Source organism: Leiobunum rupestre, chromosome 1 (genome assembly GCF_980474605.1).
Source record: "Leiobunum rupestre chromosome 1, qqLeiRupe1.1.hap1, whole genome shotgun sequence".
Lineage (NCBI taxonomy): Eukaryota > Metazoa > Arthropoda > Arachnida > Opiliones > Sclerosomatidae > Leiobunum > Leiobunum rupestre.
This window is the reverse complement of record NC_143384.1, coordinates 87,695,170-87,708,669: the sequence shown is the minus strand read 5'-3', so window position 1 is coordinate 87,708,669 and position 13,500 is coordinate 87,695,170. Positions and strand designations below refer to the sequence as shown.

The following is a 13,500-nucleotide window of genomic DNA, read 5'->3' as shown; positions in this document are numbered from 1 at the left end:
AAGCGAATCAAATTTTGAAATCCTGGCGATGCCACTGGCTGATTATTATTATTATCAAAAAGAGAGAAAATATCTTTTCTTTTGCAACAGTTATGAAGTTAACGGTAATACTAAGTGTTGGCTCGCGTGGCATAAAGGACTTGTCACCACAATCCTACGCATTCTACCCGACCACCTGCATTAAAGACAAAGGTCACTAGGGTGGTGCCTTGGGTATTAGCCTAGCTGATTATTATTATTTATTATTAGACTAGTCGCCATATCCAGCGGAAGGTTCATCCAAACCGGGATGACAGGTCAGTGGCGTAGAGAAGGGGGGGGGTGGTTTCCGGGTCCAGACCGCCTTGTCTCGATTCCCTCTTAACATTCACGTACTCCGACCCCCCCCCCCCCCCCCTTGAAGAATTTCTGGCTACGCCACTGTTCCAGGTCGATGGAATTATCCCACATCTAGGGAAATGTGAGTCTCGAAATTTCGCGAAATCTCGAGAAAATCGAGATGGCGATGATTTTAAAGCGAAACAATTACAACTATCCGACCAAATTGATGTATTGAAATTAGCAACTGGCTTAGGCTGATTCGGCGCCCACCGCAATTTTCCTTTTCAATTTTTATTTAATTGTGATCGGCCAATGTCAAGTCCCTCAAGTCATAATAAATTCGTATTTTAATTCTGACGAGTAAAGCTAAATTTTGGCTGTCCGTCTGGTTTTTATACCCCCATTTTTACCCCCACTAGTCAGTGACTATTAAAATAAATTAAGATAGGAGGCTCACTAGTCAGGCTGACTATTAAAAAAAAATCTCATGTCCAACCCTGATTATAGCTTTGCTGACTTGTTCAAGAATCTTTTGTGTACAACGAATTATTAGAAAAAGGTATCTAATCTTTTTTCTTGAAAATCATTAGCAAATATGCAAAAATAATTCTGTTGGATTTTAGAAAAATCGAAAAAAAAAAAACACAAAGCCAAGGAAAAAACCGAAAATTCCAATGAAAAAAATCTAAAACCAACTAAATCAACTGAGAAAATTAATTACAAATTTTAATTTTATTTTTAAGTTGTTGATGGAAGCAAGTGCGGCTGGTAGCAGGGTTGTAAATAGATGGTTCAATCACTGAGCTGTTTCCCGTAGAAGAATGTGGCTAAAGAAAAAGTAGTCCATAGATGGCGCGCAAAACTCTGTGTAGCCCCTTCAGATATATATGGGCTTCACAACAATACAACAAAGTACTGAGATAAAGCTTAAAACACATGAGATAGTGGAATATTTAATTTAAACGTCACCGGCGTTTGATTTCCATCGCGTTAGGTGACGTAACTTTTAAGCAGCCAATGAAATACCTGGACTATTCGTTTTATTTTAAGCGGAGGAGCGTACTGGGGGGACCAACGGGCGGATTGAGAGAAAAGCTAAAAACCGTCTCGACATAGACATTCTCCCTAGGTATAAATAAATACATTCTCGGTATTTATCATGAATGAATTTAAATATGTATCTATTATTTATTTCAATTATAATTGAACATTAAAAACCATTCAGTGTATCTTAATTTGGCATCGCTTGATGACTTATTAGCCTAGCTGATTATTATTATTATTATTATTATTACTGTCAAAATTAAATGATTAACGAATTCATTGCTGATTCAGTGCAACAATTAATTATTTAAGTACAGTGGAGCAGTTGACCGACTTAACAGCCGTAATCTGCTCTGTAAGCAGACGTTGGTAGTGACGTCCTTAGCTAGCTCTACACAGTGACGGCAGCGCCATTTGTGGCAAATATGGTCTTTAGCGATGTAAAAAACAGAAGTGATTGAACCATCTATTTACAACCCTGCTGGTAGATATTGATATTCCTTATAAACCCTTTGTCGGGTTGCAAGACAAGTAAAATAAGGAAGATGTACTATTTTCGAGGTTAGTTTTGGGAAATGAGTCGCCATCTATCGTCGGAGGCAGAAGAAATTTGAAATTGTGGACAGAGATAATTTTGGTGAAAAGATTGCGTTTCACCAAACATTATCTTGACCTATAATTTAAGAACTATAATACGGCACTTCAGTTTGCATTGGTGCGCCATCTGCAGCAGTTCTTCAGAAGCAGATTTTGTTTAAATCACATTGAAAAGGGATAAAACCGTACTGTTAAAACACTCCTCTTTTCAAATAATAGATAACGCGCAAGTTCCGCAAGATGCCAAGGTAAAGTTGCGATACTTAAGGACTTACTGAAGTGTTGTTTAGTTAATGTTTGTAAAATTGTGGATATCCACTGTTTTATTTGTAATACATAGCTTGTCAACATGCTTAACAATGTCCTTTAGTGACCCTAATATTACTTGAACTTATTCATAGTCTTCGAGCTTAGGAAATATAGCGCCATCTGCCTTAATATCCGTCAACTAAATGTGAAGAAATAGCGGACGACTTTTGAATTCCTCTGTTTTTCAGTTGAGCTTTAGGCTGTTGTGCAGAAATAAATTTGAACGAGCAGACAGCTTTCATATATTCACTTAAAAATTCGGTCGGTAGGCGGCGATACTTAGAGCCACAATTTAAACTACGCCGGAACTTTTAATCAGAACCTGCCACAAGCCACCGGGCCCCCCTTTCAATCAATTTCTGGGTGGGCCACTTCCAGGGAACGAAAATTGATTATCCCTACGCTACATCCTTTCTTTGATCGAAATATCAAAATATGTAAATCTATCCATAATGTAATTTTTGGCAACAATTGGCCTCTAAAAACACTGCAACGAAGGTACAAGATTAATTTTAACGGATAAGATGGGATACTTTGCCGGGAGTAGTGGCTCACTCCTGTAATCCCAAGCGTCCGGGAGGCAGAGTTCGAGGATGGCCGTGTGAGTACGACCACCAATCCCCCACGTATCCAGTGGCGGACTGGCCATAGAGTGAACCTGTCCGATGGCTGGTGGGCCCCACGGACCGTTCATGAAGTGGGCCCCTCAAACATGATAGCGTTATAGTTGTTAAAGCTGGGGCCCTTTGTTTTCTGGCAGCCCAAAATATTAGACCCAGTCCGCCACTTCACGTATCCCCCCGTTGTCGTGGCCGTTACACTTTATCTCGCCCTGATTAATCAGATGGACGAGAGGACTGAACTGTCCCATACATAAAAAAACTTCGTATATAGATAGGAAACTTCATGTTGTAGAATTTTGGTACCCGAATAACATTATTTGGTGAAATTCGCACTACTCGAAGTCCGTACTAGAATCTAGGTGTAACGCAATCCCAATTGCAAAGGCTTCAGCGAGCTATATGTATTAAAAGTACTTTTTCTTGAACTTAGAGCAAATTTCAAAAAATAGCACTAAGAAATAGCATTCAGTAAAGATTTCAAGTTTGTTTTAAACGCTATTTCTGGTATATTTGAAGACATTTACCTTGCAAAAAACGTTTATTCCCAAAACTCCGACCTCGAATTTCTCAATACGTTCTACGCTCTTGGGAACACAGCCAACTGGCGCAGTCACTAGATGTCAGGGCAATCTCGTGAGAGTCAGTTTGCCCCATTGAAGTTTCCTATCTATATACGAAGTTACTTTATCTATGGTCCCACGCGTTACAATCGAATAACAAAAAAGAACAGCTTTGAAAGAAGTATCAGCTTCTGCTTACAGTAAACATTTGAATTTCAAACATTTTCGAATATGATGCATTTTTATTATGAGATTAGCAACTGCGGCATCACATTTAATAAGTCTTCCGGGTCCATCTGATTTAACCGAATATGATGGTTTGGTGCGGCACGTCTCTGCTCGAAGCGCTCTTGGTCTCACCGACAAACATCTGCAAATAATCAGGATCGAAGAGTTACGCCACTGCTTCAAGAAGTTGCCTTTTAAATAACGGTGCAGATTCGTCCGATCTGATTTAGTTGTCTACCTCGCGAACTTCGTTAGCATGATTTAAAATACCGGTTTACAAAGGGTTTGGGCACAGTGATCTCGCCCTTAGTTATGAATTTGGACTCTTATTTTAAAGAAATGGTCGTCTCCGTCTAAGGCACTATTATAACCTTGAACGGAAGTTGCTTATATTACAATTGAACTAGCTTCTATTCATACTTTCATGATGGCAAATAATATTAGAGTATACCTAATATCATTTAAGGTTTAAAAGTTGTGGTAAGTTCAATATGTCGAATAGTATAAGTAAAAATAATGATTAACTTCGTTAAATTTGCATATTTAAAAAGATCAATGTTTATTTACAATGATGTGTCTAACCGGTTTCGAAACGCTTCGCATTTCTTCTCTGAGGATTAAATGCGAAGCGTTTCGAAACCGGTTAGACACATCATTGTAAATAAACATTGATCTTTTTAAATATGCAAATTTAACGAAGTTAATCATTATTTTTACTTATACTATTCGACATATTGAACTTACCACAAGTAAAAATAATGATTAACTTCGTTAAATTTGCATATTTAAAAAGATCAATGTTTATTTACAATGATGTGTCTAACCGGTTTCGAAACGCTTCGCATTTCTTCTCTGAGGATTAAATGCGAAGCGTTTCGAAACCGGTTAGACACATCATTGTAAATAAACATTGATCTTTTTAAATATGCAAATTTAACGAAGTTAATCATTATTTTTACTTATACTAATATCATTTGTGAAATTATTCGGAACATGGTACGTTGGTTACTTTAGATATTCCGTCATTTATTACGCATCGCCACCGGTAGATGGCAAACTTCGTGCAGACGATAGTATCTCTTAGAACCAAGTTTTAAATTGTAGAAATCAAAATGCAATCGTGTTTAGCAGCCTTCTTTTCCAGTTTAGTAAAATTCTCATTTTGGTCATAAGGGTGTGATGTAATCAAACGGTTAACCAAGATAACCGCGTAATATGACGATATGTGGAAAAACATTAGATTATAAACACTAAAAGTAGATCTGTTTAAGCTTATAGGCATTGTAAAAATTTCACGTATTTGGGATGTAGCTGAAGAAGACCTATTTAACTGCAATTTTATCGACCTATTTTAAAGAAAATACTATAGTGACAGTAGTTACTTTTTTTAAATACATTCAGCACAAGTGACCGTATTTTAAGACAATTTGAAGTACAAATAGAACATTTACTGCGTAATCTTTATTGTGAAGAAATCGGGTAAACAGCGAATATTGCACGGCCTTTTTATCTTCGGAAAACGGAAATATAAATTAGACCCTAAAAGAAATTCAAATAAAAAAAGGAGATGATTTAACGCAAACTGGAGGACACCGGAAACGCCAAAGATAACAAGTACTCACAAACGAGAGATAACTTCAGAAAATATTTATTTCCGATTATAAAAATGACAAGTTTCGGACGTATTTTCGACAAAATACAAAAGTGGAAACAAACGGTACAAGTGACAGTTACCAAAATGTTCGGATAAAATCATTAAAAACCACGTGTCGAAGATTGGCTTAGTTCTTATTTATACACGAAACGGTTGGGGCTCGGGAGTTGTCGTTTCGCCGTTTAACCTTGAACGACCTCTTTGACCTTTTCGTAAGCGTCCTTGCTGCCCTCTTTGGCCTTCTCGAAGCCCTTCTGGGCACCTTCGGAGACGCTCTTGCCGACGTCGGATAGTTTGTCACCGGCCGTTTTCAGCCCAGACTTGATGTCCTTGCCCATGTCTTCGAATCCGTCTTTGGCTTTTTCACCAAATTTCTTCGCCTACAAAAGTTGTTTTCTATTAGTAACTGCTACTTAGAAGAACGACTAAATCCTACGGTCCCATTTCCCTGTGCTTAAATAGGGTGGGGGGGGGAGAGAAATATTCCGTTACAGATGTGCGTGCTTCAAGAGATTTTTAAAGTAGCAATGAAATAATGAGTTGTAATAAGTAGTACGATAGCGCCTCTTAGCGGCAATTCGGTTTCCTTAAACTATGGTTTAACATCAAGATGCATAAATGGTAAAATTTAACACATGTTCGGAAACGGAGAAATAGCAAAAAAACTCAATTATTAAAAACGGAAAATCCTGTTTTTCTACAGAAACAATTTATTAATAGCAGATAGTCACGTAGAAAAAAACACAATCACTATTTTATGGAAGGATTCTGCGATAGCATTAGCCAAAACGTGAAAATGTTGATTTGGCTTAAAAAGAACTGGTTAGTACTAACAATTGGTAAAAGCAACATTTTGGAAATTATCTTGAGATTTAGAATTTTAAAATTCCCGTTACTAGACTGATGGAGTACTCAGTCAGGCCAAATAAGAAAGAATGCTTTATAAGTTTTAATTTAAATTTATCTTAATATTGGGTCGTAAAGGAACCGGAATTTCTTATATAACTTATTTTTCTTGTCTTATAATAATTAGATCTGAACTAAATCGACCATTTTAATTAAGTGACCGCACCTTCTTAAATCACAATCTATAAACGTTGAAATTTCTAACGGAAGTTTTATAATTACGTTCTATACGGAGTTTCAGCTACTTAATATAATTTCCGTGTAGAGTGTCTTCACTTTACAAATAGCTCACAAATACGGAATATTTATTATGAACTTTTGATAATAAGCATTTTCAATCTAAAAATATTATCCCAAGTTGAACAACTTACAAGGCTAACCCGGATAGATAAACTATCTATATAAGATAAATTTGAAAAATATTTTGTTTACTACGGTTGAATAAATTGAGATGAAATTTAAGATATAAAATAATTATAAATTATAAATCACTAGAATAAAATGATCTCTGGAGTTCTACATTACCAGAAATTCTTCCCTCGAGTTCATTGGGTCAAGAGCGGTTGATAAAAAGAAATCGCAGCAAGATCGTTAAGCTTTGATTTGGGAGTGCTAATGTTTTCGACGAATAATTATCGTTCAAGAAACTTTGAACCTAATATTCAAAACTTTACTTAAGATTAAGTGGCTAGTAGCCTTTGTCATAAAGTTTATATTTACTAATTATAAGTGTCAGTTGAAATAACTGATAGTCGGGTGACGTAGAAAAGACTACATAACCAAAGCTATAAGGCCCTCTAGTGGTAGAATTACGAGTCTAAGGGATAATTTGAACTTTCTATAGTTACGGTGAACCGATGAATTTGACATTTGAATTAGCAGAAGAATTTTCTTAGTTGCTACTCTCTTCAAAATATAAAACTTTAATGAACCTTTCAACAGGGCTATTGAACCAAGTCCGAAGGCCCCCGAAAAATGTGTGGTCAGTGAAGATATATCTCTCAGTTAACAGTAAAATAGAAGGCACATCAACAGAGACTACCGCTTAGTTTCACTAGGATGCGAGTGTGAACTTGGCTACCCAGACCGTTTAGTATTTTTCAGATTAAGATATTTTAATTACACAATCTTGTTTAATTTTAAAACGGGCCGCTAGTGACTAGGCAGTTAAATTGGGAAACACTTTAGGTTGTACTGTTCGCTTCAATGAGCAGCGGCCGGTGACAAATATTTCAATGTCATAGCAATTTTCATTGAATCGTGTTCTTGTGTACTGCTGTATCGTTTTTCTAGCGAGGTGAATCACTATTTCACACTACAATACAACCATTATGCGTTTTCACTAAAAAGGTCGGTCTATGTATTATATTAAGTGTAGCGTAGTACAAATTGTTGGGGTCAAAAAAGATCTTTAAGTCTTATTACTTTTGGGAATTCTTTCCCCTCCCCCCCCCCCTCCCAAGGGGAGTTTTAAACAAATAAAAGAACTAAATCTTAATACCAATCATAAAATTATAAAATCTTTAAATAAAAACATTTTTAAATTTTATTAAATCAACAACGCTACGTTACTTTTAAAAAGGAACGTTTACGCATCAGTTTCGTTCATTATCAAACAGTTTACCTTAAAATAATATTTTATAAAATTAACTCTTTACGGCATATTTACAAACTGCGACGTCCAAAACAACATTAACAATATTTGCGTTAACTTAAAACCATTTCGAATTTTGGATTATTTATTTCATAAATTTAACTGGTTTCAAAGATTTATTAAAAAATGTTCATCAATTATGTAAAACCATATTTAAAGTTAGAACTCCACAAATTTCATTCATATTATTAATTAACTTTCAACATATAATTAATATAAAATTTAAAAAAAAACCGTACTTATAAGTGTCCCATAAAAGTTCGGGCTAAAAATACTCTGGGGCCGGTAAGTGGGTTAAATAATACGGAAGCTTAACAAGTTTTCTTGAAATAATAATAGCTTTTAAAAGAGAAGAAAAACTGGTCTTACCTGCGTCTTGAATTTGGACCACCAACTTCCTTCGTCGTCATCGGCGGACACTAGCACGGCGGTCAAACAGAAAATGACCAGGCTGAAGATCAAAATGTGACTAATTTTGCCCACTGACATTTTAATTTGAGAAGAAATAACAACGATAAAAATTACGGGGAAGGAGAATGAGCAGTCGACCGCTCGCTTGTTCGCTGTCAGAGCTTGTGCTTCGGGAGAGCGAGAAGCACTCGGTTAAATATAATTTACAAAAAACGGAGGGGGGGGGGGTCATTGTCGACGCGAAAACTCTTTTCGTGGAATAAAAAAACGAGTTCTCTATTTCTCATTGGGACCGTTATCAATGGCGCTAACAGGGCTGCCAGGCGGAAGTGACTTCCAGCCCAAATGGACATCAAATAGCCGAAAGCATCGCCAGCCGTTTAAAAATTGTATTTTTAAAAATAGCTAAATAGTTTTATTATTATATTATAAATAATATAAAAATATTATAATTTTGTTACAATTTATAGCCCAAATAGTTCGATAATTTAATAACCATTAACATAAAGATATAATAATTATGTTACAAATTATCACCAAGAAATTGTTGTTATTATATAAAAATAATGCACAATAAAAATAAATTTAAATGCACTTTTTACTATTGTACAGTATTTTAAATTTTTTTTACATATTATGATACATATTTATGGATATAATATGCTATGCTATTAATAAAATTTAAATTAAATAAATTAAAATTAAATTAAATTAAATTAATATAAATAAATAATATAAAAATATATAAATGCTTATAATTAGAAATAATAAATATAAAAATATATAAATGATTACAATTAGAAACAATAAATATATAAATATATAAATGATTACAATTAGAAACAATAAATATATAAATATATAAATGATTACTTTTAGAAATAATAAACATATTTATAAATAGAAATAAATATTTATTTATAATTAAAAAACTAATTCGAAAATAAACATATATTTATAATTAGTAATAATAAACATATATTTATAATTAGTAATAATAAAAATATATTTATAATTAGTAATAATAAACATATATTTATAATTAGTAATAATAAAAATATATTTATAATTAGTAATAATAAACATTTTTATATTTCGGAAAATAAACATATTTATAATTAGTTATAATAAATATTTCTTTATAATTCAAAAAATAAACATATTTATAATTAGTAATAATAAATATTTCTTTATAATTAAAAAAAATAAATATTTATAATTAGTTATAATAAATATATCTTTATAATTCGAAAAATAAACATATTTATAATTAGAAACTAATTTAAATTATTATAATTATAAAAATAAACATTTATTACTATGATTATAAAAATAAACAAATTTTTATAATTAGAAATAATAAACGCATGATTGAAACTTTAAATAATATGTATAAATAATGCTAATGAATAATTTTTACTATATGATAATAAGAAATATTTTCGAAAATAATAAAATATTTCGATTTTTAAAAATAGTTTAATTTTCTATTGATAAATAAAAAGATAGTAAGATAACACTATCACGGTAACTAATTTCTGTAATCTAAAAAAACGATTAACGTTTTATTATGAAGCCCAATCGGGTGGTTTTCCCGCCCAACTGGTAACACTGCGCGGATGGCTCAGAGCTTGAACAATCTCTGTTGTTGAGTCGTCAGCTCGTTCTCCAATGAAACAGGGGCCTCTCGGGTGACGTCGCGATGCGTCATTGTTGATTATCCGACTAGAATTCGATTGAGGAAATATTTGATTTAGAAGAATTAAGAAGCGATTGAGGCTGTGTTTGCATTCCGTGACTGCGTGCTTTGACGAAAATGGAAAGTGACCGTGTCATTTCCGAGATAGATTGCGCTTGTTATCAGAAGTATATAAGTCAACGAAAGTTTTCCTCAATAGGATAAGTGTTTGTCAGAGTTGTAGACATAGTAAAAGGTCCCTGATTTGAATAATTTTTTGAAACTAATAAGATCTATCGTAACCCGGCCAAAAATTTAAGTTTCCATCTGTCTCAGATATTTAATAGGTGGGGATGGAATATATAGACCAATTTCACTGTATTTTATGTCGATATTTTTGACGTTCTTAATTTTGTTATATCAGTAGCATCATAACAGTTTTAGAATATAATAATAATGTCCTCAATGTATTTTGAAAAAGGCAACTGAAACTTTCGAAGGTGCATGTTTCAAGCGAATAACATACACGCTATATCAATGTTACCCTGGCAAGTAACATAATAAAAATAGTTAGTTTTATAAAATATTTACGCTTGCCAACTTGTTCGAGATGGGTCCAGCTACGTCACGAAAACGTCATTTTCTAGGGGAGTGGTGGAAATTGTTTTGGCCTAGAGAAACACGTGTTAGCAGCCTCTAGTGGCTCGAGCTGGAGAGCTTCCCGTCGTATCTGATAGCCAAAATATTATTTAAAAGAAAGTTAGTCGACTATTAATTAGAATTTTACCACTTAAAATAATGTTCAAAAAGTTAAACTAAAAGATTTAACTTCATTATTTACCTTAAATTATCATACACCATACAGAGAACGTCTGCAGCGAAAGAAAAATAAAAATACCCGCTTAGAAAGTTCTTAAGAATTTCGTCAAATTTCGCCAGGCTTTCTAAATTTTATGGTAAACGCCCCAATGGCGTCGTTCTTGCCCCCTTTTTCTTGCCCCCCCCCCGATGTTATAAAAAGAACCATTATTATGATATTTCTTATGGTTTTAATGCTAATATTCCACACTGGCACTAGGGGTCGCTGTTCTGAACTAATCCTAGATTGCGCAATAACTCCGAAATGTATTTATTTATTATTTTTAGTAATTGCAAAAGAGACATAAGATTCAAAAATGTATATTTTTCACTGAGAGCTTGTCGTGAAATAGAAAGAGAGTTTAGGAGAGTGAGTAAAGAATACCTCAACCGAATTTAAACTTTTTCTTACTCCAGCGCCACCAAGTGTGGGGTTTTAGAATATACATCTACGCGTGAAAGAAAGAAAGAGATAATTTGGTGCCATGACAAATCAACCCATAGACGTACAAGATATTTAGTTGACTGTGAAGTCGATGGTGAGACACACTTTTGGGTCTTATGTCGCTGCTTTTGGTAATTTTCATACTTATTGGTATTATGACTTGCTAAAGGGGTCCTCATTTAGGATGTTAATTTATATAGGAAAATTAAACGTTTTCTGTCGAATTTTTAGTCTTTGGTTCTAGACGGGTTAAAACACACGTAATTTCGTTCGTACTACCAATTGGGGACCCTTATGCTCTGCTGACAGACTCTGTTGTACAAATAGCTACCCTAGAACCATCAATATTTAGTAATAAGTACTAATTATTTTTTAAATAAAATTGCATTTAAATGAATTTACATTTATATACTATCTTGTTTCAAATTTTGAAAATTAAAATATAAGGTAAGAATAAGACTAACTAATTTTTGATTTTTAATAATCGTTTAATTTAAAATTAACATATTACAGAAAGAGGAATTTTATTTTGTTAAACTCTTTATTATTAAAAGTCCATAAAAATGATTGTCATATGATTACAATTTTACATTGCAAATAAATTTTCTTATAAAATGACTATTTGATATTTATGATACTGAACAAGTTCGGTTCATAGACAATCGTTAAGTTTGATGGCGATAAATTCGTTTAGATCTCAAATTCGAAAATATGTACTTTCAGAATAGACAATTTTGCTTTACGACTTAATAATTCATCATTATTTTGACAAAGTAGACGTCATTTTAACGGTTGAAAGCCTTCCAATATTAAATAATCGTTGGATGATCCATCAAATAGTCTTAATCAATTATTCAAAATAACGGTGGAAATATCCGCCGATAAGTTTAGGAAAGTATTGGGTATCGAGAAACAGAACTGCCAGGCAAAAAAGAGAGCCGTGTAGTCAGATTCAAATTATTTTGTGTGAAATTCACCGAAAATGGCCAAATTGGGTTTTCCCACCCAAATGTGAAGGAAGTAAATTAATATTTTGTGGCGTTGCACGTTGTATCGACTAGGACTATAGGCTGTCAATGGCAGTACCGGATTTACTGAATGTGAAGCCCTAGGCAGATTCTCTCCCCTCTGGTTTAAGAGGTTTTCCCTCGAGCTCTTCGGTTTCCCCCTTCCTTAAAAAAACTTGTCGAGGTTTAAGGTAATAGTTAGAGTAGGGATCTGTTGGCTCACGTGGCAAGAAGGGCATACCACCACCCTCCTACGCATAGTAAACCGGTCACCTGAATTGATGGCTTTAAAAGTCGCTTGATGACTTAGACCTCAGGTGGTTCCAAGGGTATTAGCCTAGCTGATTATTATTATTATTATTATTATTATTATTATTTTGGTGGGGCCTGTGTAAGGAAAGCGTAAAAACACAAAGCTCGCGTGTCCCGTGGCTGAGCTTATGTCACGATAATACTGATTTTTCAAATAATTAAGCAAGAAGCCTGATAGTTTTTATTTTAAACAGAATTAGGGAAATATCCATTGATTTCATCAATGGTCGTCACCTTCTTTTGGTGGGGGCCCATAGGCCAGTGCCTAGTTATCCTAGTCCTTAATACGGCACTGCTCAACGGAAATTTCCGTCACTTCACTTAACAATTCCAAATCGTGGAGAGTGGCTAGTCCTTAATCTTGCAATGATTTATTGGTCACTAACGAAACATCCCATCATTTCAAAAAATTAGCGTCGGGAGAAAAGAAAGTGTCATACTTATAAGTGTTACGTTACTTATGCCTCAGAGCGATCACCTTATCTAACGGAGGAGGGAAAAAGCTTTCGATAGTGCTGACAAGTATCTTTTATTTCGTAAGTAGTTGGAAGATTATCGGGTGCAAACTTTCTATTTGACGTATAATAAATAAACCGATCAAATTTCCTTTTTCGATATTTCTCGCTTGCCTGTAATTTGACAATTCTGTCTAAATAAGGTTCGACTAATTGATGAGATTATTTACTCAAATCGACATTGACACGTCGGGCGAAACTAATTCATTGAATCGCGAGTCCGTCTGCGCCTTGAGAAATGTTGCGAGATTCACAATGACTGGATAATCATTAATTTTCCCGTCTTTAATTGATTTCTTCTGGGAACATAGATTCCGGAAAATGTACGTCTGCGAAAACAGTATTTGTTGGCCAGGAAAATATAAAGTCCATCTGAAG

At 34.0% G+C, this 13,500-nt stretch overlaps 1 protein-coding gene across 1 annotated transcript; it reads right to left on the bottom strand.

The window, feature by feature from the left end:
• Positions 1-5,314: 5,314 nt before the first annotated feature.
• Positions 5,315-8,472, bottom strand: LOC149968698 (uncharacterized). The gene is made up of 2 exons (XM_090154973.1): positions 8,266-8,472; positions 5,315-5,716 (listed from the first exon to the last, which is right to left on the bottom strand). The coding sequence occupies exons 1-2, from the start codon at positions 8,383-8,385 to the stop codon at positions 5,519-5,521; spliced, it is 318 nt and encodes a 105-aa protein (XP_090011099.1). The 5' UTR covers positions 8,386-8,472; the 3' UTR covers positions 5,315-5,518.
• Between the last annotated feature and the right edge of the window lie 5,028 nt (positions 8,473-13,500).